At 38.2% G+C, this 27671-nt stretch overlaps 2 protein-coding genes across 14 annotated transcripts in view; both read left to right on the forward strand.

The window, feature by feature from the left end:
• The window catches only part of ABLIM3 (actin binding LIM protein family member 3), a 180789-nt gene extending 165010 nt beyond the window's left edge, over positions 1-15779 (forward strand). For all 11 annotated transcript variants that reach the window (XM_039352477.1, XM_039352506.1, XM_039352495.1 and 8 more), the window contains 6 exons: positions 1076-1105; positions 2437-2495; positions 4121-4181; positions 5254-5261; positions 10593-10673; positions 13149-15779. In XM_039352477.1, coding sequence (XP_039208411.1) covers positions 1076-1105; positions 2437-2495; positions 4121-4181; positions 5254-5261; positions 10593-10673; positions 13149-13262 — 353 coding nt within the window. In that variant the 3' untranslated portion in view covers positions 13263-15779. The remainder of the gene's footprint in view (positions 1-1075; positions 1106-2436; positions 2496-4120; positions 4182-5253; positions 5262-10592; positions 10674-13148) is intronic.
• Positions 15780-21967: 6188 nt separating this feature from the next.
• The window catches only part of AFAP1L1 (actin filament associated protein 1 like 1), a 78087-nt gene continuing 72383 nt past the window's right edge, over positions 21968-27671 (forward strand). For 2 of the 3 annotated variants that reach the window (XM_039352458.1, XM_039352468.1), the window contains exon 1: positions 21973-22284. Coding sequence is in view for 1 of the 3 variants with exons in the window: in XM_039352450.1 (XP_039208384.1) it covers positions 22257-22284 (28 nt within the window). In the remaining 2 variants the exon portion in view is untranslated. Of the gene's footprint in view, positions 22285-27671 lie in introns of all 3 variants that reach the window. The other variant, XM_039352450.1, reaches the window with a different exon arrangement.

The raw sequence follows: 27671 nt of genomic DNA on the forward strand, positions 1-27671 counted from the left end.
TTGTACATGCAGTCATAGTCATGTATAGAGTCATATACATGTATATGCATGCATTTACACATAACAACGTCTCATGGTCCATCAGTGCTGTGTTTTTTTGAGAGAGTTGAAACTCCTGCAAATAATTCCTCCCATGAACCCCTAGGCTCATTTGGTGCCACTCTGGCCAGTACTCTGTTGCAAGCACCATTTTTTTGTAGAACTTCTTAGTGCAGAAACTGGATTTGCATTAATAATTGGTCTGTCTTCTACACTGAGAGGGAACTGTAGTCACTGGCTGATTAGGAAGAGTCCAATTAATTAAAAGTAAGACTGTGGCAAATAGGCAAGTGCAGATGGATGGAAAGTATTCAGGATGGGCTCCAATTAAGCTACTGCAGAGGTATGTGCTGCACTCTGAGAACTAGTGGCCTCTTTGATGATTGGCAAATTTCAGGATTGCTCATTTTGTTTGTTTGTTTGTTTGTTTATGTTAATAGAGGCCTAAAGTTCATTATCCAGAGCCAGGTGAAAAATAATAGCTTGGATCCAGGGCTTCTGAAAAAAGGACTCCGCTCAGAAATTTGTGAAGAATATCAGATTGCACCAGCAAATGCTTTCACACCAAATCTTTCTTTCTCTCTCTCACCTCCCCCAGCATTCTTTTCCATCAACTAGTGTGCAGACAGGAACATTTTGGAGGGACGGAAGGGGTGTGTGTGTGTGTCCGTGTGTGTTATGGCTTTTGTGAAGTGGGAGTCAGGGAATCTGCTGACAACATTTATTCATCCAGAGTTCTCTAAAGTCATTATTATTTATTTTGCATACACTGTTGTTTATACAGTTTATAGAGTATATCAGGATAAGAATATTGTCATTCTGAAACAAAACAAGAAGATAACAAGAAACTCCCAACTCTACTCAGATACAAGGTACTCCAGTGGCACCTACTGCTTGGAAAATATCATGACATTATTCTCATAGTTGTGCCATCACCTAAGACAGTTTTTTGCATGAGTGTATCTAATTTAATGCTCTTAGGAAAAAAAAATATTCCAACAATGCGCCTGATATCTTGGTTTGTCTCCTTTTACAGCACCCCGGTCACACTACCTGGCAGACAGTGGTATGTGTTTCTCAACTTCCTGCCTCTTTTGCTTTGTGTTCTTCAATCCATTTTACCCCAAGAACTCTGATGGGGTTTAATTGGACTAGATTAATTATAGGACTCTTTACCCGTAAGTAGATGGTGATATTTATGGACTGATCTATGGCTTCACATATGTGCATCTATAATGTTCAAGAGTAAAGATGAAATGGCAACACTACTGTTAAACAGAGTGAAGTAGGCTACTGCTCTCAGGTTGAGAAACATTAAGTTAAACCAACTTGAGAGGCAGCTCTCATGGGGTTATTATCTGTTATTAAAGTCATTAATGTATATTGGGAATGGGAATGGGACTGTGTTTATATGTTCTGAATAACTTCCCTTATCATGCCTTGAGTGAGATTATTCTGCTATTCTGGAGGATGCAGTTCTTTCAAAGAAAATGTGGTGAAATAAATAAGGAGTCAGACATAAGAAAGAACAAAATCAGATCCTTGATTTGATTAGGCAACCTTGAACTAATCACCTTTTAGCAGTCATCCCAACTAATGATGAAGAAATTGGTAAAAGATCACATAGTTTACCACATGCTTATTTGAAGAAAGGCAAGATTTAAAAATAATATCAGTACAGATAGTCCTTGACTTACAACAGGGGTCCCAACCCCGGTCTGTGGACCAGTACCGGGACGTAGCATGCCAGCAATTGGGCCACACAAACAAGGAAAGCCCCATCCGCAGGATGCAGGCAGCACACAAAACCACACCCCCGCCAGTCCACGGAAAAACCTCTCTCCATGTAACCGGTCCCTGGTGGCCAAAAGGTTGGGGACCTCTGACTTACAACACTGAGCCCAAAATTTCAGTCATAAATCCAGGTACTCTCATGAACAGATCCACTTTTTTGCCATTTTTTGTAACTGTCTTTAAGCAATGCTGTGATCGTTAAGTGTAACTATTCCTATGGGTGTTTGTTTTTGCTGGAAACTGGCTGAAAAGACTAGAAACCAGCAAAAAAAGTTTGTAAATTTCAGTCGTGCGAGCAGAACGCTGCAACCGGGCCATAAAGGTGAGCTGGTTGCCAAGCGCCCAAAATGCAGTCACATGACTGCAGGGGTATGTGCAGCTATTGAACAATAAGTAGCCTTTGGATAGCCTGTTTGAACAGTCACTAAGTGACCAGTTGTTAAGCAAGGACTATCTGTAATAGTAGTAACTATGGGTGGACATTCTTTCTGTTTCTTCTGATAATTAGTACTGTTCTGTAGCTGGTCACAAGAAAGATACTTTTTCTTCATTGGAAATATTAATTCTGACTTGTCCTTTCTCTTTTTTTTTTTTCTCCCTCAGATCCCCTCATTTCAAAATCTGCTTCTCTTCCTGCTTACAGAAGGAATGGGATGCATAGGGTAAGAGTGGCCACTGATCTCAGCCCCAAGTGAAAGTATTTCCAATTATTTGTCTGGAAACTTTAATAAAATAAACGTTGTCCTCCCCATTATGATTATTTCTCATTGTAAGAATGAGAAGTTCTCTGGGCTAATGTTGAGAGTCATGTCAATGTCAGAAATGGGATTGATGTCCTTCCACAAGCATTATGCTGAGAGTATTGGGCAGTTGCTAAGCAACAGTTATGGAGACTCCTGGTGAAGATATGAACATATTAGATTACCAGTGGGAGTTTGGGACTAGAAAACCACAGCCACTCCTGCATATATAAGAATAGCTGGTGCCTTTGAATGGCTTCTTTAACTAGAGTGGAAAGCATTTGTCCAGTGTATAAAGTTTCTGCTTGAGCAGCAGTTTCATGATCTAAGCTCAGGCCTATGCACTGTATTCCATGGAGCTTGCTTATGGCTTTGTAGCACAAGCCACTGCTAAATGAGAGGAAAGTTTACATCATTGGAATAAATCCTGGATCAGATTCCCCTGGAAATCTGCTAGTCCTCTCTCTTGCCAGAATGTGGAGGTTGTCTGATACAGCTGGGAGATGGAAAGGATAAGGAAAGAGTTATATTGTGCCCAGCATTCCTTAATTTGGCCTTCTGTACAGGTATAGTGGTGGGACACTATCCCATTAGTACTGTTGGTTAGGATCTTCACAAATCCAGCCTGTTTCTGTCAATGGAAATTTTTTTAAAAAAGTTCCACAAAGGATGCAATGTATTGGGATAACTCTACTCATAACCAATCTTGTAATTTCAAAACTTTTACAATTTTTAGCTAATATGTAGCCTATTTCAGAACTAAACAATTTCATTAAGACTTGAGAATTATTGACATGCTAATACATCTGACTTTGGACAATCAATAAGATGACACTTAGATAAACCTCCTCAAAAGATGATTATGTGAATAACATTAAACGTTGTTATTGTGCACATTATCTTGAACCAGACTGGCATACAAAACTGAATATAAACAAGTAAAAATGATACTGGTTCCTGGGGAGAATATTAATATATAGCCAAAATATCCCAAATTGAAGCTTTAAGTCAACTTTCATTCCTCAGATTAATGTGTTGTTACCCTTCTGGCATATTTTCTCTAAAAAACAGCTAAGCAACTGATTTTGGAGAAGACGTTTATAAAAGTCACCTAGATTGTTTTGAGGCAGAAAAAGTCATTTCGCTTCTTATCCAAGAAGCTTCATTAGTTCTGGCCAGAACCGATAAAGTTTCTTGGATGAGAAGTGAATCTATTTCTACTTCTTCTTTCTTCTTCCAGTTTGCCTTTTGAAAAAGCACTTTTGAGACAACTATGACCTGGATGACTGAGAATCTCCACAGACACTTTTATTCTTTCTTCTCATCCTATACTATTTATCTGATTAATCTCCCCCTATCTGCACTCTCTTTGCCAGTACACACAAATGGCAGGGCAGGTTTATGAACATCTTTATTGAACCAAGCAAGTGTTTTCATATATTTCTTGCTGTAAGCAGCTATAAAAAAATAGAGGGATTTTTAACAGGATTGTGTTCCTGTTCCATTTACTGACCATTCCTTCCTCCATACTATACTTTTCTATGCAGCCTCCCAGCGCTGAACTCTTCCACTACGACAGCACAAATGCCGTCAACTGGGGAATGCGAGGTGAGTGGAATGACCTTAGGACAGATTTTTTTGGGAGGGGGGGGGATTTTTAGACTTGCTGACTGATAAGTTGGATTTTATCAATGTATTATGATGATGACTGTTTTTAGATAGGCGAAAGCTGTCTAAGATTGTGTGGCACATCCATGTGCTAACTAAGTAAATACTGTGTTTCTTAATTCTTAATCTTAATTCACATGTTCCCAGATTTTCTCCTATCAGGATTTATACTGGCCTGAGATTGTGTTCTTAATATTTCTGAAAAAGTGGATTCCAAAACTTTACAAACTGAAACAGAATTGATTGTGGTTATTACAAATTGGTGGTTCCTGTGAAATCAATCTGCAGTTCACAGTCTGCCCAACAATTAAAGGCGGGAAATATAACACTGATTAGATTCAAATGTCACATGAAGCCCACATGTTACTGGCTTCTGATATAAAGTTTTAAGATTTAATGTTAAGGAAAATTGTCATTAACAGAAGCAAAAACAATCATCCTACCAGTATTAATCTTTTATGGATAGTAAACACTGTTGTTGACATATAGTGGCAGTTGTAAGAGAAAGCACTTGGGACACTCATATCTATTACTATTAGCTTCTACTGTTTCAAAGATTGAATTATTCATTTTTTAAATATAATATACTAATCAAATGCATCAGGATAAAAGGCTTCCATCTCTAGAAACCACATATGTGTTCTATCAATATATTCAAATCCCCAAAATGGTCCATGGCCAAATAAGTTTAGAAAACACTGAACTAAACAAATCTATAATACATGACTACAAAGTCCTGTCCTCAAATTTAGCTTTACAGTGAATTTGTTTTAGATTGTTTTAAAGGTAATCTATAATGCTACCAATTATGATCAAGCAGGCCCCAATAATGCCTAATTTTGCAAATACCACAGTATCAATGGGGGAGGGCATTTTGCTTTTAAGTTTTAATGTAATAGTCCCAAGTGGGTTTGCAAATGCCAAAGATGCCATTGTTGAACAAAAGGGACTGGAGACTGACTTATCTTTTTTTGTCTCCCTCCCTCCCTCTCTCTTGTCTTATCTTTTTCAGAATACAAGGTAACATGCTCTCAAGAATCTTATGAGACCTGTAGAAACATGGATGCCCTTTCTTTGAAAAGCAGGAAGCTGTCACTATAGTAAATAGCAACCAGAAAAAGTTGCATTAATAGCTGAGTTAAAAGAGAATCTGATCTTGTTCCCTTTTACTATTTCTGGTGCCTTGAGTACATCTGTTTGAATAAAGTCATCATCAATGCCTCTTACTAAGTCAAGAGTTTCTCGACCTTTTGCCACCAAGCTCCTTTTAGTGTATCTTAATATACATACCTCCCCTAAAAATCTAAATAGCAAAATGCACAAATGAACAATGGAAACATGACAAGTTTCAGTGTATTGTTTTCATTGTGCTCATTTTGGTGTTTGGATGGTGGATTTATTGTAATAAAGTAACTAAAATGCTTCCTTCACATTTGCCTGGTCTCTGTAGCTCTCCCAAAAAAGTATAGCTTACAGTTTGGGAAACCCAGTCCTAAGTTGTGAACTTCAGATATACTGAATTCCCATGATCATAAACTAACATGGCCTTGGAAGATTCTGACTTTGGTTTATGAAACTTTTTATATGATGATGCTGAGCTGAATTTGATGATTTAGAAAGATATCCTAGTATTCCTTATAGTTGAGACATATAAAAAAGAATTGTATGATAAAAAATAAGAATTGTATGAATGAATGAATGAGTGAATGAATGAATGAATGAATGAATGATAAAGATCCTTTGTGAAAGTGTGTGCTTTTGAAGAATTAAATAGATTTAGCAATGGGAATACTGCTGCAGGAATGCTAAGGGAAGTTAAAGGATAAAATGAAGTTAAAAAAAGGAGGGAATTTGAGGAATTAAGTAAAGAACATTATAAGTAAAAAAGGGATGAAAATGAACCTGTTGCTCGACATTGCCTCTAATTTTTATTTTTAACACTTGCTGGAAGCTTCTTTCCTATGTGCCTAGAACACCGACTTCCATCCAATTGCCAATAAACAAATGAAAATAAATCGTTTCCCATAGATATTGCAATTATATCCCATCTGGATTGTAATATCATAATTCACCTTCCGATTTCTGGAATCCCTTGGTTTCTTCTGGTAACAGATATCTGGCCCTTTTGCTTTGAGCCAGTATCAGCCTGAATCAGATTCTCCCAGAGCATCTTTACACTGAAAAAGTATAATTAGAGGTTATAAAATGTCTTTCTGCAAATTAGCATTTTGTGACCTGGTGCAGCTCAAATATCTTTGACTTCAATTCCTAAAGTATAAGCTGACAGAAGAGTACAATAATTGACATCCAGTATATCTAAAATTATGATGTATGAGCTATACTGGCTGGCAGGGTTTCAGAAAGAAATCTTTTCCTGAGGCTGCCTGAGGCTGAGAAATAAACTTGATATTTTTTTTTTGTATATGTAAAACATGACCTCTGTTACTGAGATACAGCCTACCATGTTCTACAAAGGAAGGCATTACTTTACTATTACTAATAATTACAGCATAATAGTAATAATATAAAAGTGATTTCTGCATCTTTTGGGGCTTTAGTTGATCATAGAAGCAATGGATGGAAACTAATCAAGGAAAGAACCAACCTAGAACTAAGGAGGAATTTCCTGACAGTGAGAACAATTAATCAGTGGAACGACTTGCCTCCAGAAGTTGTGGGTACTCCAACACTGGAGGTTTTTAAGAAGAGATTGGACAACCATTTGTCTGAAATGGTATAGGTCTCCTGTTTCAACAGGGGGTTGAACTAGAACAGAGGTCCCCAACCTTTTGGGCACCAGGGACCGGTTCCATGGAGAGAGGTTTTTCCACGGACCAGAAGGTGCATGGTTTTGTGTGCTGCCTGCATCCCGCAGGTGGGGCTTTGCTTGTTTGTGTGGACCGGTTGCTGGCATGCTGCAGCCCAGTACCAGTCCACGGACCGGGGGTTGGGGACTTCCAAGGTCCGTTCCAGCTCTGTTATTTGTTATCATTATGGCATCACTTGTGCTGCTGCTATTCTGAGTAAACAGAAACTGTAAATATCAGTGTTACACTGAATAGGATCACTATATTGTAATCAGAGAAAGCAGCAATATTTTCCAAAAATATTCTTGTACTTCTCTTATGGCATGCTTTAAATTGTGAGTTGCCAGAATCATATTACAATTGAAAAGTGCTTAAATCTAATTAAATTAGTAAATAAACAAACAAATAAACAAATACATTTTCATATCCACCAGCATTTTTACCCTGATTGCTTCACAAAGCAGTATGAAACCAAGCCATGATTATCTTCAGTACTCATTCTCTTTCTTCATAGCTGATTAATAGGAGATGAAAAATAAGACATCCTACCAATGTCCCTGATGCTGAACTATCATGGGACATGGAGTAATAAAAATCACATCATCACCATGTCACACAGAAAAGGAAATAAATTAGTAGCAACTCAATCCATATTTTACAGTATGTTAAATTCTTTAGTGTTTCCAAAACAAAGAATCCCAAAAAGTTATAATGGAAAACTATCTGAAGAGGATAATTTCATGTCAGTTTTTTTAATAATTCAATAACATACAAAAATCTTTAGTACAAATCTCAAGTTACAACATCAAATATTTCCTCTCTTTTTCCTTTAATATCTATCTTGTATTTAAGCTAATCCAGTTCTTATTATATCAACTAAGTAGAAACATCATTATTACATTTATCAATAAATTTTTAGCTTATACATATCTTTATTACTTTTACATTCAGTCTTTATAGACAATCAATGTCCTGTTATTGATTTTTTTCCCAATTTTTAGTTTCCCATCAATATTCAAATTTAACATTTGATATTTATAATTTCCAGGCTTTAGGTAATCAATTCAATTCATAACAGAATCTAATATTCAAAATATACATCTTATCTATTTAAGTATAGTCTTGTTCTATTTTCTAAAAGTTATCTATTTCCCACCATATTAAATCATCTAATTAATAATACAGTATCCCCTTTAATAAATCAAAACCATTATATATATTGTCTGGGTTAATAAATCAAACATATTCATATTTTTTTTTCTTTTGGGTCTAATTAAATATTAAACAAATAGAATCCTTATTTTTAACTAGTTTCCAAATATTTTAAATTTCATGACCAAAAAGTCCCCTTATCTCAACTTCTCTCTTTAACCCTCTAATTAGTAATATGAAATCCCCTCTAATAAATCAAAACCCCAATTTTCTTCAGCCTTATTCTGGCTTTCTTCCTTTGCCAACTAGCCTTCTATGTCAGTGCTTTTAAATCATCAAATAGATCTCCCTCTATTATTATATATATTATTTGAAATAAGAGAGACCATTTAGTTGCCATTTTTTGAGAAGGGCTAGCCCATTTGTGTTCATTAGATTATCTCCCTATTATTCCAATTCCCCATGATTGTCCTGATATGTTTATCTTCCATTCAATCTGTTCTTCTTTCTCCTCAATTTTTTTCTGATTTATATAGAAAGTCTTTTCCATTTTCAGTGTTGTCACTCCCTTTTATGGATTTTCCATTAACTGTATTTGTTGGTCAATTGAGTCCTCTGATATTTGATTGTCCCACTTCTGTTATCTTCTGTGTTGTTAGTTCTTTGGTTGTAGTTAAAATTTGGGTTTGTATATCTAAGCTGGCATCTTGTTCTTTTATGTTGCATCTTATTTTGTCACAAGCTGAAAGAATGGTTTCATATATTGCTTTCAACATGGAAAGGATCCTTTCCTGGTCTTCATCCATATTCTCTTAATAGTGTGTTGAGGACATTAAAATCAGACGTTAAAAATAATTTTATAACTAGGTATGGGACCTCTATTTCACGTGTTTATAGGTAGTGTTTATAGTAGAAGTCATTTGTCAAGTAAGATTTTATAGTCAAAGGTATTTTATCATCTCATATAATAACCAATGTTCCTCAGATAAAGAAATAGGAAAGCAATTCCCCACATATAGTTCTGAAAGTCAATAAAGGTTTACATTCATAGTTCAAGCAGGCCAGAAGTTCTCTTTACAGCTGAGTTTCTCACAGGTAGTATCTATCAAGGTCGAAAGAGTTTTATCTGAAGTCTGGGCTTCAAGCCAAGTCTCTTTTAGGCAATAACAAGTTGTAATACCAAACGTTGCCACAAGATGTCAACAATGCCGTTTAAAGTTTTTTAAGTCCAACATTTTTATAATCCTTTTTCCAATTTAATTTCTTTTTTGTAGATAAAAACAAAAGTCTCCAGTAAAAATACTGGAGAAAACTTTTGGTTCCCAAGTTTCAGAAACACATAAATCCTATTAGATTAAAATTGTTCTTTTAGTGCTTTAACTCCCCTGGGTAGTCAGTCGCCACTGTTCTTAGAGAGTGGGGTAGAAATTCCCTTCCCTCTCTCCTCATGGGGAAAAGATACTTTGGGCAGCTTTTACAGGAAAAGTAAATACTTAGGATCTTAAAGAGAAGATCGGATCTCACCCAGTTTCATCCGCATTGCTTTAGAAGTGCTTGATGGTAAGTTTGACTTCGGCTGTCTGCAGCTTAGTGATGAGCCATATTGCTATGGCCGATCTTTCCTCTGCCAGTTTGGAGGGCTTTCCCGGATCGAATGGGAGGGCTGCTTCCCTCCCACGATCAAGCAGGGGTCCCTTTCTTGCTCATCGCCCCTACAAGGTGACTTTCGACCCTTTCCAGGGTCACCCAGCGGAACGAAGATGGAGCTCGCCTTCCAGCGGCTGTGGTGGCCGTGCAAGATGGAGCTCGCCTTCTAGCGGCTGCGGTGGCCATGATGGCAAACCGGAAGTCCTTTCATGTCAGTTTAAATGCTCTTTCCCTGTAAAGGCTTCCTGACCACATTCCACCATTCATCTGTGACAATTAAAACCCCCTCTAAATTTGTAAATGAAATATGAAATATGCTAGCAATTTTGCAACCTTTCCAACAGAACACTGTGATAGGTGTCATATGACACTACCAAATGGGATGCTAAATCTCTATGGACAGAGCTTATGGCTAGGTGCTAGAAAGCAGTATGACAAGTATTTTCCCCAATAGGAAAATGGACTACTTACAAAATTGACAGAGCTGCTGCATTTCAGTAGGTAGGAAATAGCAGCATTGCTGTGATTTCTAATAAGCTGGAACAGAGTCAAAAATAAATAAACTCACTTCCCAAAATAGAAAATATTGTGAGATCAATCAGATCCAGGGCTAATCCTAAAATGATTCAAAATGCTGGTGTGGAAGCTCCCATACATGTTACACATTTTTTCAAAACTATATTCAACTAATTCTTATTTTTCTGATTCTTTGATCGAGCATTATTTCCCCCTCCTTCTTTTGCAGATATACCCTTATGAGTTGCTTTTGGTGACAACCAGGGGAAAAAATCGCTTGCCCAAAGATGTGGACAGAACTCGGTTAGAAGTAAGTCAAACCCAGCATCTGGAAACCTCCAAGTACTTCTGGAACCTCTTAAACTGAATCTTTCCATTCTTCTCAGCCTTGGATTTTTTAGTGTCAGGGAGATCTACTATAAAAGACAGCAAATCTGCTGCATTTGGTAAATCCCCAATTCATAGAAATCCCTTAGAAAAGAAGTACTTTACTCAAACTGGGAGATGGAAAAATATTTTCCTTCCTTACATGTTCTTAGTAAGCCATACAACAGTAATATAAAGCTGCTTAAAATTTTTCGTTCAAGTTGAGTCTGATTCTTGATGGGGGTTTTGTAAATATATTAATCTAATTCTTTTGGCAACAATAAAAGGTAGCTTGCTATGACCTTCTTGATTTTTTTAAAATGAGTTTTGCAGCTCTGATATTTCTGTGTTTTCTCTCATCCTAGGACTATTCAGGCCTGACCCTGCTTAGCTTTTCAAGCGCACATAGCATCACCAAGGGGGTGAACAAAGTATCATAGATTAATGTGGGTAGTCCCAGTTTCAGGCAGAAACTGAAAGAAGCAGGCTTTCTTAAAGCCATTGTGTTTATGGTGCAGATAAGCTTTGAACCAAGGCCTTCCATGACCCCTTCCTATCCCTATTTTGCTTCATCACTACATCATTACAATTACTACATCACTCTGTGGACTGATTTAAAAGCACTTTGGAAAGGGGAGTAGACATTCTTTATAATATATATATATACATACATACAGCCTAACTATACAAGTACTATCAGTTCAAGTAGGTAAGGAGTGTGCTGTTTCAGAGCCATATTGCCACAATATTGAGATTGTGGCAACTTATAAATCTGATTGATTCATTGATTGATAGATGATAGAAGATGATGGAGTAGATAGACAGACAGAGCTAATCAAGAAAGGGGAAAATACTGAACCCACTACATGAAAGGAAAATAAAAATTTCTGTGCTTTCTATAAGAGTGCCGTGGCTTGAGCCACTGCAGTTTTCTTCCTTCCCTGCCATCTTAGATGCCAGCAATAGCAACCAAAAGATTCCCTGCCTTTACTCTGTTTTCATAGCTGCCTTGCATCATAAATGTGTAGGAGAAAACCAGACTGAGCCTGAGGGAGGGGGTCAAATACATCATCAGTCATGAGTCCCTGCATGTCAACAAGAGATCTAAGTCCAGCCCATTTTGAATGCCTTCTTAACTCCTGCCAATTTCCCTTGACCCTTAGTAGCTCAGATTCTTGTAGAGAGCTTAAACTTGCAATAAATCTTTATACTCATTTGAACTGCTTGAATCTCCTAATTTCTCTAGAGCTTGATAGAATATTCTTTCTAAATCAATTTCTTTCCTCATTTGTGTAACACAAGACAAATCAATGGTCCTTGCAACATATTGCAGTTAGAGTGCAGTACTGCAGGCCACTTTAGCTGACTGTGTTCAGCAGGTCAGCGGTTCAAATCTCACCGGCTCAAGGTTGACTCAGCCTTCCATCCTTCCGGGGTAGGTAAAATGAGGACCCAGATTGTTGGGGGCAATGTAATATATATATATATACATTGCTTACTGGTGTACACCGCTTAGAGAGTGCTTGCACTTAAAGCGGTATATAAGTCTCATAAATAAATAAATAAATAAATAAAATATTTTTCTTGTCTGTAGGTGATTAAGACTCAGGTTGTTTTCAGATGGACCTTTTGATCTACAGTTTTATGGTTCATCCTGATAATTTCCCAGTGGATGCAAAAATATAATTTATATTTCTTTAATAATCAGCTTAGATTTGGCCTTCTTTTTGTCAATTTTGTTCTAAGTAAAGAAATGGTAAGAAATACTTGGAGAGAAAAACCTAAAACAGAAACATAAAACATCAAAGATGTGGATATTCCCGACTGCTTCTGCTCCTAGAAGCTTTGGGCTTATTTATCACCCCTTCCTCCTCCATTTTATTCCTGAATACCAAAGTTGTGAGTATAGAATCTTGTGTATTACAGAAATGTTAATATTATAACAGCAGCAGGAGGAGGAGGAAGATACACTACTTTGAGTCTAGAAGTATTTTGTATAGAAAAATTAAAATGCATAAAGAAAAAGACATGAAAGCACACCCAACACTTCCTTGTATGTCTGGATGTGCTCATGAGGAATTGGAACAGGTAGGTGACAATGGGCTGGAAGAGAGACTGGGGTGAGTGACTCAGATATTTAGATCTCCAAATTCATCAAGGCCCACCTTTGGTATGAAACCTCTTTCAATAAACCAACAAAAGGAATTGTGTGAATAATTGTACTACAAACTCCAGAAACAGATTACTATGAAAGAAGGGTCTTGTCTACCCTCAGGCTCTCTCAAATGTAGAGTCTGAAGATACAGTGTAAATTGAATGTTGCCTCAGAGCTTACATATCTTTCAAATCAGGTGCCTGTTGTCACACATGTATATTAGCCACACTTGTATAACGTCACACTTCCCTGTTCTCTTTCCAGCGCCATCTGTCTCCAGAGGAATTTTACCAGGTGTTTGGCATGACTATTGCTGAATTTGATCGCCTGGCTTTGTGGAAAAGGAATGAGTTGAAGAAGCAGGCTCGGCTCTTTTGAAAACAGTATATATAAAAACTATATAAATATCTCTATATAGAAGCTCTGTATATATAGTACAGAGTAAAATCTCTGGCTGTTCTCTTTGGAAGCCTGTAGAGTGAACCGAAGTCTCACAGATATTTTTATGCTCTTTGTTTCTTTTATTCTTTGTTTTGTTTTTTTAATAAAGAGTAATTGTTATTTGGGAAACTTTTCAACTGTGGGGAGGATGTGGGAACCTGTTTTATACTGAACTGTTTCTTTTTCTTACATCAGTGTTGAGAACCTTGGGCATTATTGTACCTCACCCATGAGCCTCTTAAAAGCAAATCTGAAGAGATGGGATGATGGAAGTGGGGGCATGCTTTGATAGAGCCAACCATCTTTATACACCTCCCCTCTCCCCCATGGTTTCAGAATATCCAAAGTATGCTGCTCAATCAGGCCAAGGATTTATCTCAACCGGTTTTTGTCTCTAATGGTAGCTCAACAAATACCTGTTTCATTTTTCTGTTATTTTTCTCACTATCTTAATCATATATATATGGATAGACTTTGGCTTTGTGTCCTTTTATACTAGCATGTTTAAATCTTGATGTAAAATCACACACACACAAACACACAAAGTGTAAGAGAGAAAGAGAGAGAGAGAGATTTTGCATCAAGATTTAAAAATGTTGGTATAAAAGAATACAAATAAAGCCAAAGTATCCAGTCAGCATTCTTTTTTCTTATAGCAGACATCCAGATGACTCTTGGAAATTAAAAAGATGTGCTTTAAGTTGATGAACATACCTAACATTCCTCCCTGCAGCATCCAGTAATCAGGTTGATGTACGGAGGCTTTATATAGTTATTAGAGTAACAATTTTTAAAACTGTTTTTCCATGAATAAATATTAGTTATTAGTTATTAGTTACAGTGACACGCAGCTGTCTTCCATTCTTCTTCAGAGAACTGTAGAAAACAGGGCACAAAGAGACTTACTAAAATTCATTCTGGTTCAGCAGATACTCCTACCTTCAGGGAATAGGAAACTAGGTTTCTTGGAACACAACATTATATGCTCACCTGTACTTTAACTCAACTTTGGATATCGCTTACATTTGCACAGGTCTACTATACACAGCCTTCCCCAATCTAGTGCTCTCCACCCATGTTGGACTAAAACTTCCAGTATTCATACTGAACTATACGCACCAGGTTTGTAGAGGCTAGTTTGGAGATACAATCTGTGATATACATCCAATTAAAAATAATCTTCCTTTCCATTATTTCAGTTTCCTCTTATATTGCTAGTCACTTTAAGCAGTCAATTTTAAAAAACCATTGCTATGAAATAGCTTAGCCTTACAAACTTGAGGTCAAACTTTAAAAATAGGAAAAAATCACAGGGAATAACTGGCACTACCATCCAATTCTCAAGCAAAACAGTTATATTCCCTAATCAATAATTTGTTGAGTAAGGCATAATAGTGGAAATTCATTAACCATAGTTTAGAAGATACAATGACTTGATTCACATAATATCCTAAATTAAAATCTAATAAACTATCATATGGTTTAGCATGATATGTGAACCCTGTCACTGTCGTTCTTTAAATAAACCTTGGCTGTGGTTGTTAGAAAAAGAATGAAGCTTTACCCAGGTAGATGTGATGTGCAAAGCATTACATCTGAACGTTTATATGAGTTTTATATGTTTTCCAAAAACAGCAATCATATTGGGAATCAAACTTCGAATTTTCAAATGTGTATAAAAACTGTTGGACTATAGGGGGGGAAAGAGTTTGGAGAAGCCTTGGCACTTGAAATGTCTTGTTCATCTTTAATTTAACTAATTTAATTGCATACAGTATGTCTGGCCTTTCATGGTCACTAGCAACATTTCTGACATTGTGTCAAATCAATAGGATCAACTTCTAAATGAAGAAATGTTCATGGAATGTTTTGATTTGGGAGCTTGTATGCTTGTTCTTTCTTTAAAAAAAAAGAAATTTCTTACCTAATACACTGTTTGAACAAAATAATTGTGAGTTGTCTCATATTGTTTTCTTATCGTTTCTTTCCTCTTTGAATGAATTAGCTCCAAAGCTGAATCTATGATTTCCAACTAGGTGGGCAAAAGCTTTTCTCTCTATATTGTATGAACTGATTAAACTGCTCAGAGTCTCTGGAAGGGCAATGTAACAAATACATTCTTCTTTTACATATTAGAGACTAATGCCATATTAGTGTGGCATCTTTGTTGGTATCCAGTTTTGATTCTGTTTAAAGAAAAGCCATTTTGTTAATGATGTTCTTCTACTTCAATGTCAAGTTGACAATTGGTTTAGATGGTCAACAAGGCTGTCTCCAACTCATAATTTTAGGATTCCAGTGTTTTATTTCTCATTTCTGAAATCAATGATTATATAAGAATACAACACATTTTCCCCAGGAAGAAATGATTAATTCTATATTATACTGTGCATCTGCTTACTCTAGCTGAGAGAATGCTGATTACGTATTAAAAGTAATGCTGCTTTTTACACAGTGAAATTGTATACTGTATTACTGAAATCATCTAGCTTTTCATCATCCCCTAAGCATAACAGCAATTTTCACGCTCTTCCTATACCAAAATATAACTCTATTCTTACGTATTGTGGGCTAAGTGGACTCAAAGAAGCTTATTTCAGAATTGGCAATATTCAGGTTATGCCAAAGAATTGCTTTAGTGATGCTAAACAAAAGAAAGAAAGATAATCTCTTGGACAGTAACCAGATATTCTAACTTCTTCATGCAATCAAATAATGTTTACAATATTAATTGTAAGTGTAGTTAATAATTCAGTTTAGTACAGTAGTAAATGTATCTGGTCATATTTATATTGATTTATATTGATGTCAGAGAATTCTGAGAAGTATAAGATCTAAAATATATGCTGAGTTCCAGGTGGGCCAAAGCTGCTTAAAACATCTTCTGCTCCACGGAAGTAAAATAAGACTGGAATGTAAATGCTTCCATTAAATAGTCTGAAGTCATCGCCTGACTTAATATTTATGGAACAGTTTTCAAATTCAAAACAATTTTCAGAATTTACTTTATTCCAAAGGAAAGTCAGTTAAATTTAAACCTGTGAGAGTAGAATTGAAATTCTAGATAAAAGGTGAAGTTTTTGGGTAATCATATCTTTTTCAGCTCTAATGGCTTACTTTACAAAGTACTCTATGACAAAAAGGCAACTTAGCCTTCCTGTTTGACAAATAAATGTTACGTATGGAAGGTGAACCTGATGCTGTTCGCTTATATCCATGAAATATGTAGAAGCAAACACTTTAAAACTTGTATCTACAGAAAATATTTATCAGACTAATGGCTATACTGTAATATTCTGCTTTACCAATGTAGCTGCTCAGGACTATCCAAATGCTATGATTTCTCTTCCAAGGAGCTTACCAAACTGTGGGCATCATTTTCACTAGCTATAGGTAGCACTGGGGCCAATAGCTTTTCAAATTAATTTACTGGTACTCTTTTGATAAGGCAGGGATGGGGAAAAACCACAGGGCAATGTCTCTCAGGAAACCATGATGTAAAGGAGGCTGTTACCGCCAAAAACCACAATAACAAGGATGTCCTCCAGCAGGGAGAGGTTCTGCCAGCTATACTCTGCCCCTTGATGAAGAATCTGCTCAATTCTCTACAGATCTCTCTCAACAGAACTCACTTATAAACCAGAAGGCATGTCCAGCCTGGTCTATTCTGTTCCTGACACTTAAGATATCCTCCTTGTGTCCAAAGAATCCAGTCACAGGATCTACCCCAAGCTGACTGCTTTCAATCTGAGATGGCCCTAGGACAGGGGTCCCCAACCTTCGGTCTGTGGACCGGCACCAGTCCGTGACATGCGAGAAACTGGGCCATGTAAAATGGCGAAGCCCCATTTGCGGGATGCAGGCAGCACATAAAACCATGCCCCTTCCGGTCTGCAGAAAAACCTCTCTCCACAGAACGGGTCCCTGGTTGGGGACCACTGCCCTAGGAAATATGAGAGACTTAGGCTTAAATCTTAAACTTGATGTGAATCCTCAAACCTCTGTGTTTCTCCATTAATTATAACTGTGGGAAAGTGGCAAGTTGTTGTTTTTTCCCTCTGTGTGACCAAAATAAAACTAGTCAGCTTTTAGTCCACTTTCCATTAAAGGTAATTTGAAATGGAGCTAAATTTGCAGGAATCATAGCACCATATGAGAAGATTATATATACTGAGTTGAACATGAAACATTTATTTTCCTTTTAAACGCAAGTGTTAATATCATTTTTTAAAAATGGCACAATTAGAAATAATTTTAAGCATAGTCAACTTTTCAGAGAAGATAAATTCTGCCAAGCTTCAGATGATTACATTTGATAGTTTTCTAATGTTATATAATACTAAGTGAATGAAAATATTGTTGTTCTGGGTAATGAAATTTGTGGCCAAGTCATCAGCCTTATATAAGCGGCAAAAAAAGAGTTTTCTTCTAGAAAACGTTTTTGAATGTAGGTTTAATGGCATGCCTTAATATTCTTCATTTTTTACTTACTAGAAACGTTTGCATCACTGGATGATTTTTATACATATTAAAATGCAAATTATCTGCTCCCCCCTTAGGTTTATGAACTAGTTCTTATGTAAATTTGTTAGTCTTGATAAAAAAAAAATCTCAATGCATTATAGGACATGGATCACTTTCTCAGCTAAAGAAAAGAAGAAAATAATACTGGAAGCAAAATCCTACTTCTCAGAAAACAAATAAGTAAATTTGTCATTCAGAAACTTCTGTCTGTCTGTCTGTCTGTCTGTCATCATCTATCTATCTCCCCCCTCCCCCCAAATCATTCTCTGGAACCAGTAAAAAATTGGAAATGCTATTTCCCCAGAGTGAAGACGAGCTATTTGTGCCTAATCTCAGCCATGAAAATCAGATTGGGTGGTCTCTATACAGCCCTAGAATTTTGTTTTTTTTCATAATTCCTACTGCTGTTTTTATTTCACTTTCAATGGATTAGTTGAATGGATCTCTGACTTATGCTTCACAGTGTATGATGTATGCCTGGAACATATGGATGCACTCACAAAATAATCTCCTTCACAAAAATCTACTAATCTGTTTAATCTAAACCATCAGAAAGGTTCACAAACTGAACCATGAAATCATAGATATAAATGAAAATTGATTGCTTATTAGACAATTTTCAGATTAGATGACAAAGATTCCAGTTTATTATAGTCTATTATAACAGGTCATTGCAGTATACTGCCATAAAATATATACTAGCTGATTGTTAGTCCTTTAAAAGATCTGATGTTAGGGTGATGAGAACTGAGGAATACCAACTGATTTAATTAAGACATCTCTTAATTTTGAAATCTGGGCCAAATACATTTGTCTTTCAGAAACTCCTAAACTACTAAATATTTTGAAGGTTCCAAATTTACAGTCAAAACTACTACTAAGATTATATATAGAAAACTTGCAAGTAACATAGAATAAAGGATTAGAATCTGCTGTTTTGACAAATCAATAGCTTACAGTTTAAGTGAATGATAAATTGATATCCTATAATCTGTTTTTAAAAAGCCAGTTTGGTTACAGTAGTAAAAGTGTTGGCCTAGAAGCCAGGATATTGTGAATTTTAGAATTGCTGCCCCTTAGGTATGAAAGACACTCAGCTTTGGGTCAGTCACTTTCTCTCAGTCCAACTCACCTTGCAGGGTTGAGGGGAAAACAGGAGGCAGGACTACTAAATATATTCACCATAAAAAAGATGGGATACAAATCTAATAATATGGTCTTAAAATGTCATTAGGGTAGCAAAATATTACTTTGGGTTTAGTGACTACCTCAGAGAATGGGTAGTAAGGCTTGGGTTTTTATTTCAATATAATGGAATTTATATTCTGGATTAGAGACTAATTCACTTTTTTAAGTTATTTACAGTGGCACTATTAATTCACAAGATTGTTAAATGAGTATTGGGGAAATAACTAATTGTTAAACATATGAATGTGGTGTTAAATTATATTCTAAAAATTTGGAATCCATAGTGTTATGAAACATTTCAGATTTATCTTTTAAGGGTTGTAGCTAAAACACGGTTATATTCCACTGGGGAAAAATCTTATTATCCTATGAAGTCTTCTCTTCAGTTACCTTTCTCCTTTCTTTTTGCAGTTCATTTTTTTTTCAATTTCCATTTAACTTTTAATTGTATCAAGTTAATGCGTGCATATTAAAAGCAAGTAAAAATATAAGCAATTAGATACCCCAAAATATAACAGATAAAATGAAGACAAACATAATATATTATAAAGCAATCAATGTGGTAGGTAAATCCAAAGCTGCTAAATTCAAGATAATAATCTTGCAAACAAATATGGATGACTGAAATCTAGCATATTTACCTGGGATTAATATTTCATATAAAGCAGATTTATTCAGACTGTGATTCACTGCTAACAGGATGACTGCACCACAGTTTTGCTGTGGGAGAGATTGTATGACCACAAAATGAGGGGGGGGGACGGGAGGGCTTCCTGCACCAAATTGGCTACTTTGTGACAAACCCTCAAGTGAATGATGAGGTATGACTTCAAGCTGAGTGGTCTGTGAATCATACCAATAATCTGATTTTGTATTGCACTAAGGTGCTGAGAAATGCTAAAAGAAAGGCTTTTTTTTTCATGCATTTTCTCTCCTTTCTTTTCCTTCCCTCTCATCTCCTTTCCTTTCTCTTTTGTTTTCTTTTAACAAACCTGTATTAGTCACTTTTTACTACTATTGAGAATATTATAGGTGTGGATAATCTGTTTTCCCAAACTTCGCAAACTCTCATTATTATTGTACTTCTGTATCTTTGTCTTTGAATGCTAAGGAGTCTCCAGCCATTTCTGACTATTAGTTTTACCATCAGCCCTTCTAGTTTTGCCTTTAAGGCAGATGTTCTGAAATAAAATAGTACAGTACAGACATCCATCAAGGGCTATCCTTCCCATCAGAATAGTTGCCTCAATTAGCAGATGCTGGATGGCAGAAAGCAATAGCAATAGACTGAGTATCTGTCCTCGGCCTGGTTTGCTTGGCTGCTGCCCATAGATGTAGTGGGTGATGTTCTTCCATCACCTGTGATGATGGAAGAACTAGAAGAATCACATTCTGCATCTGGAGCTGCTTTTACAAAACTGTGGGTTTGTATGTGCTATGTCATTCTTGGGCAACAAAACACTTCGGACAAGCAGCCCTTAATGAATCCCATTGGAATTCAGCAACCTATCCGGGTAGAAAATATATTATAGGATTGCAATGTATCCCAGCTCCCTTTTTTTCTTCCTTGCCTTTATGTTAGTGTTGGCTCCTGGTGACTGCTTGGATTTTCAAAAGTAGTTTGCCATTGCCTTCTTCTTAGCACTGAGAGAAAGTGATTAGCCCGAAGACACCCAGCAGGATTGGAGCCTAAAGCAGGACAACTCATAGTTTCTAGCCTGTTGCCTTAATCACTACGCCAAACTAGTTCTTCTAACCCCATTTGTATGTGTATAATAAGTCCTGGTGCTGGCATTTCTAAGAACCTTTCTTGCCTGCAACTAACCATGCTGTAAATGTGCCTTAGCAATATTCTGGCATATCCCCACAACCTTGTTTTCATCTCATCCCTAGCCTAGAAGTGAAACAGCTGTGCTTTAGCTGTACTGGTCTTAAAAGGAGGTCTCAAAGTGTGGACAACTGTTAGGTTTCGTCTTGGAAAGCATTCAGGTAGAGGACAGTGACAGTACAGTTCAGATAGAGTTGGTGGCGCAGAGAGCAATTTTCAAGCCAGGATAGTTTTTCTGCTGAACCAAAGAAAGGCAGATTGAGCTTGAATTCAGCATTGGAGAGCAGCCCTAACTCTACTTAGGACTGGGGTGGGGGGGCTGCTGCCTATACAGGGATACACCAGAAGTGACCTGAAAATAATGGCAATCCTCTCTGCTTCAACCAGTGCATTGCATTTTTACTTACAAAGACAAGTAGTATCCTACACTCTCCAATATATGGCCAGGCATATTCCAAGTGTATTAATCACATACTGCCCAGTCTTTATGACCTCATGGCTAGAGTTTCCTATATGAAGTATGAGCACTGTTAGAAAACTAACTAACACGTGATAAGGAAAAATATGGTTCTTGAAGCCATTGGCAAAAACTTACTTTGCCAGAGTAATGTATTAATGACTTATTAGGCTTTGTAAACTGCCAAATAGTATGTGTCAAACACACAGAAAATGGGGGAAGGGAAAAGCTAACAATGCATTTGGAGATGTATCCTATGGGTCAGTTCAATGCTTAAATCTTAGAACAACTATTATATGAATCTGAAGCTTATATTTATTTGAACACTATTTTGCATTTTTGCCCGGAAGAAACCGGGAAATGCGAGTTAAGTAACCAATATCAGCCTGGGCAAACATAGCTAAAGGTGGATAGACACGTACCCACGGAGTGAGGAGATGGGGAAAGCAGCTCTAAAAAGTGACACAGTCAAGGAAGGGAGGGGGAAAGCGCGCGCCACAGAGGGGGGGCAGCGGGCTACGAGCCCGGAGCCCCGACACACGCGCGCTCCAGGGAGCACAGACCATTGTTGTTGTCTACTTCACAGACGGTCGCACCTGGTTCGGAAGGGCGGGGCAAGCGAGCGGAGTCGGCCCAGCAGCGGCGGAGGTTCGCTCCACGAAGGGCGCATCTTGGCAGAACGGCGCTAAGACCTGGCAGCCTTCCTGAGGCGGGGGAAGCGGCAGCAGGGAGGGACTGCGCGGCGATTGTTGAGGGAGCCGGCTGAGAGGTTGACATTTGTGTGCCGTGGAGCGGCGCGCATCCCTGTGCATACTCGGCGCCGGACCAAGCCGAGCCGCGCTGGGAGCTTCTCCGAGCTCAGTGGCCGGCTGTGGCAAGCGACATCGGCGGGAGCGCACGTGCTGCCCGAGCTGTCTCCTGCCTCCCGCCGTTCATGCTCCGGACCATGGACAGACTCAGCGGTAAGGCTTGCCCGAACAAGGGCTGTTCCGGCTTTCCTCTCAAAGGCGTCTCAAAGATTTTTAAAAATCTGTTTAGCGGGAGCGGCGGGCTGAGAGAAATGTCAGTTCGTGCTCCCGGGAAACGGCGCCGCTGCTGTTGCGTGCTGCCGAATATTGCAAGACCGTCTCTCCTGACTCTGAGGGACTCCGGGGTGCCGCTTTGGGAGGAAGGCTAATTGGGGCTGGGGCAGCTTTCAAAACCAGCGTAGGCTGCAGCGCATCCCGAGACGGCCCAGCGCTTCCTCTCCACGCGTTATCTGTTTGCACCAGTTCCAATAGGAAGCCTCGTTTCTGGGCACAAGCGCAGCAGTTTGCCCCCTGAACGGGAGCCCTCGGTCTGGTCCGGGGAGAGGGGGGCGAGCCACGCCCACTCGAACTCGCATTCACGACACGTTCCGCGTGGGGCAATTCCATTGTGGGGCTCGAACGCGAAGGGAGGGGGAGGAGGGGAGAGAGAGAGAGAGAGAGAGAAAAAATAGAGCGGGTGGGGAAAATTAGGTGGACATGGGAGAAGTGCAAGATTCGCGCGGCAGGAAAAATATTGGAAGCCTGATTGTAGGTTGCCAGATCGACTGTGCACTATCCACAGAAGCGTTTGGGTACACGCGCGTGCGTGTACGTTTATGAAACGGGCAGCCGTGACCACATCGAGACGGGGAAAGTAGAATTATGGGAAGTCCTCCTGTGTGGAAAAGACCTCAAGCATAGCCAGGCGAGCTGTGCGCACCCAAAAGCTTCCACCGCGGCATTGTCTTCTTAATAGGGCTTTGTGTAACCTGTACGCCGGAGGCGGAGGCGCGCGGTTGCCAAATGGCGCTCCTCGAACTTCCTTCGCAGGCTGACTGCGTGCCTCAACATTGTTTCTTTGCCGTTACTAAGATCCGTCGGGGACCAATGCTTGATGTTCGGTGCAAAGGCCGTCGAGGGTTACATCTTTCTTAAACGTACTGGGGGGGGGGGGTCTGCTCGGACAATGACTCGCATAACGTTGAGTCTGAGATGGAGAAGGCAAAATGATAGAGCGCTGCATGTGTTATTAGGCAACCTCGGTTCCAGAAGACGTCACGTGCTTAAGACTGTGGCTTCATCTGTGTGCATATGCATTGTGCACGAAAAAGAAAAAAACAATAACAATTCCTCAGAAAAGGGATCAGGAATGTTGTTTGAAGCTTTGAAGGGGGGGCATTAGTGTACAAAGACCAAGGAGATCTAGCCATATTTACTCCATATTTATTCACTGTTGTAAATATAAAATTAGATAAGCCAATCCAAAAGTACTAGACAAGAGGAGATGAGACTGTTCACCTGGGTTATGTGATTCTAAAACAGTGTTTCTCAACCTTGACAATTTTAAGGCATGTGGACTTCAACTCTCAGAATTCCACAGCCAGCATTGCTGGCTGTGGAATTCTGGGAGTTGAAGTCCACATGCCTTAAAATTGTCAAGGTTGAGAAACACTGTTCTAAAAAATGGCCAACCTGGTTCCTATTTCTGAGTTCATTTTGCTACATTACTTTGGGATAGCTGTTGAAAATGCTGGTGCCAGGTACAGAGACATATCAAAAACAGCCTGGACTGAACTTAGTTCCCATTGACTTCTGGGCAGCCTGTCTCCAATTTGGTGTCTCCCAGATGTGTTAAGGAGTCCCATCTGCCAGAATTTCTAGACAATGTTGGCTCTGCTACCTAGAATTTTGAGAGCTGTAATCCAAACACACCTGGAGGCAAGACCCCTGTTGGGGAAGTTTACACCAGAGGTCTGCTCTTAATTTTGAAAGGTTTTTCAAAGAGTTGTGTGTGCTGGGTTCATGTATCACTATGCAAGTATCCATTAGCTATCATGGTTTGGTTATAAGAACCTGCATCTTGTGGCCATCTTTGGTCTAGTAGTGATTAAGGCTAGAAAGCCAGAAATCATGAGTTCTAGTCCTTCCTTATGCATGAAAGCCAGTTGGGTGGTCTTGGGCCAGTCACTCTCAGCCAACTCATTTAATAGGTTTGTTGTAGGGAAAATAGGAGAAGGGTGTGTTGTTGGATATGTTGGCCACTTTGAGTTATTTGTAAAAATAAAGGTGGGATACAAATAAAGAAAGAAATGTCTCACCTCATGATTTCACTTCAGACATAGAAGAATAAAGAAAAAAAAAGGAGGGAGGAGAAGGTCAATTCAAGCATTCTTAGACACACTCATAACTAATTTTGCAACCAGAAGATCCTTAAATTGCTTTGCATATTTTAAAACTACCAAAAGAAGAGAATATTTGTAGCTCAGAATTGAACTTTTGGTGCCCTCTGAGCTTGGTCGTTTACTTGCAGATGTTTCATAATCCAACTAAGAAACCTTTTCAGGGCTGCAGGGAGTGGGGTTTGTTTTAATACACTGCCTTGGTTTGTGATAAACCCCATTTTCTCCTAGTTGGATAAGTTGGGTAATGAAACAACTAAGCTCAGAAAGCTCTAAGGACCCCACAATATTTTAAGATTACATTTCCCCAAGATGGAAACCTCCTGATGTTTTGAACTTCAGTCCCCATAATTCTCAGCCAGAATGGTCTAGACCAGGGGTTCTCGACCTTGGCAACTTTAAGACTTGTGGACTTCAACTCCCAGAATTCCTCAGCCAGCTTTGCTGGCTGAGGAATTCTGGGAGTTGAAGTCCACAAGTCTTAAAGTTGCCAAGGTTGAGAACCCCTGGTCTAGACTCTAGAGCTTGGTTTGCCCTTGTGAGGCCAGGGTGGGTGCGGCCTGCAAGGGTCGGATGCAGGCCACGTGTGGGACATGCCTGGTCTAAAAGTTAGACCTAATAACTGAAAGGTCTCAAACTGGGAAATAGTGGTTGAGATGATGTGTCCATATTTTGAGGAGGTGGACTTTTGCAATTCAGTTACTGGACTAAGAGAAAAAGATATTGTACCTTTATTTTTAAGTTTATTTTGGGGGGGGATTACACTTTTTATTGCACTATTTCAGTGACAATGACTTTTCATGCATTATCAGTCCTGAAAACTTTCCTTTTATCTCTCATTTGGAGAGAGATTGCAAAAGAGTCATGTTATAGCCATTTTGCCCTTCTTTTCATCTCATTCATGAGGCAGAACCAAACCTTGGAACTGCTTAGATTAGGAAATTAATTCTGATATAAGTTTTTGCAGGCTACATCCCTCTCATAAACTTCACAAAGTGTTATTCTGAAATAAGAGAATGGATGGATGCTCATACTTCATAGGAGAGAACTTTAGAAAAAAAATTCATAGGAAGGATACAGAGGTAGTAACAATTACTTTATTAAGAGTGACCATCCATAGAACAGTTGTTGGGTGTGATATAGACATTCTTGTCTTGGTGAGCTGATTAACAGATGTCAGCATGATTTTTTTTATTAGTCTTTGTAGCAGATTACTCTCTCTCTCTGGAAACTGGCATTCAATGGAATCTTAACTGTTCATATCTGGAAATGCTATGTATATCTCCTCTATATACAGGGTGCACATTCCAACAATAGTCTGAGCAGCTGTGAGGACAGCCTTGCTATGATATGTGACTATAAATAAACCCTCTTCTGCACTTGACCACCATTGGCTTCTGCTAAAAAATGAAAACTTTTTGACTGAAGAGGAGTTTCAGTAGAAAATAACATAATAATACAGTACTGTAGCAGCTGTCTGCAGGGCACTGGCACCAAGAAATAGGAAAATAAAATTCCTCTTTCCTGCTTACAAGGGTGGTACTAATATGATCTTACTAATATGATCTTTGGTTTGGTGGGGTTGAAATCAGAGTGGAATAATACTGCAATCCTGGAAAAGTCAGCCTTGCTCCCTTTTCTTACAAAGAAAAAAGGTCTATAATGGCACACTTCCTTTGTAGAACATGGAAATGGTCCCTGTCTCCTACCTTGAAGCTGCTATCTGACTATATTCAGGCCCTTGTCCTGTTACACATTCATTGTTGAGGTAAAAGTGAAGATCCAGTGTCTTTCAGGGGTTGGATTATTATTTCCATTATCTCTCTTCATAGCCCTTGCTTGGTTGGGGCTGATGGTTTAAAAGTCCATCACTCTCTGAAAAGACTTTCTTCACCCTGAATTCAAGGCTCACCATTCAGATGCTCAAAATAACAGAGTTGGAATTCAGTTTTTCTGCCCCATTTTTGCAACCTTTCTGAAATAGAAAACAGTTCTGTTGCCTAGTAATAAGAACAGATAATATAATTCTTACAAATGTTTTATTTACCAACTTGATCTCGGTAGAGAAACTTCTTAACTGAAAATAAGTTCTGAAATATAATGAAATAGATCTGCAAGTGACCAAGTGTATACCTTGGTTACTGGCACAAACTGTTTATATATAGACTGGATTACACATTATTGTTTTTAATATTAAATTACATTGTATTATGATTACAACTATCCTTTTCTATTAAAGCTCTAGGCAACCTTTGTGACATGTCTTCCTTCTTTTTAACCCTGTAAATTAGACTAGGAAATAATGACTTGACCAAAGTAGCTTAGCACACTTCATAGGAGAGAAATGTTAATCTATAGTGACAGAAATCAGCCCACTTTACCTGATTTCATCTCATGAAAACTTACGCCTTTTAATAAAAAATTGTTAGTCAGAAAGGTGCTGCCAGACTCCTGATTTTTAGCAGCTTTTGTATTTGAGGGCAGGTTGAACCTGCATTATCCAGTTCCCATGCAAAACCTTAAACACTGCACTGCATCAAATAAATAGTAATAATGTCTATTACCGGAAGAAGAGAGGATGCATTGGATGGTGTAATATTGGATTTAGTTTGAAAAAGCTTATATGTATCATGGAAATACAAATGGATTCAGTCATCACATTGTCTGTTAAGCACTTGATTGTAAAAATAGAAAAATAAATAAATAAAAATATCTCAATTTCCGATCAGTCATTTAGCAAGTATTCAAAGTTACAATAGACCTTCTAGAGCTATTGATTTCTTTTCAAGGCAGGATAAATCAGGGTCTTCTTTTTAATCCATTTTTATGCATTAATAATCACAAACTCATTCTCCAGTCTTCTGAACAGGTTGCAAAATGGGAGAAGGTAGCCAAAGCTTGGTGATTGTTTATCTCAAATATCACTGAGTATGTTATTTACTGTAGAGTTAGGAGGTAGCAATATTTGTACTTTCTTTGGAGACACCCGGGGTTTTTTTGCAACTTGCAGCACCTAAAGTAGCATTACTGTGAACTTTTCTTTAGGCTGGTGGTTCCAACAGCCCTTTAATACAATCACACCTTCAAAAAAAAAAAAAAAGGTTAGAACCAATTTATGTGTATTCCTCTTGCCTTCTCTTTCGTTCTTTCCCTTGTAGAAGT

The sequence above is a fragment of the Crotalus tigris genome, unplaced genomic scaffold (genome assembly GCF_016545835.1).
Source record: "Crotalus tigris isolate CLP2741 ecotype Arizona unplaced genomic scaffold, ASM1654583v1 scf7180000017568.12009008, whole genome shotgun sequence".
In the NCBI taxonomy this organism is placed as follows: Eukaryota; Metazoa; Chordata; class Lepidosauria; order Squamata; family Viperidae; genus Crotalus; species Crotalus tigris.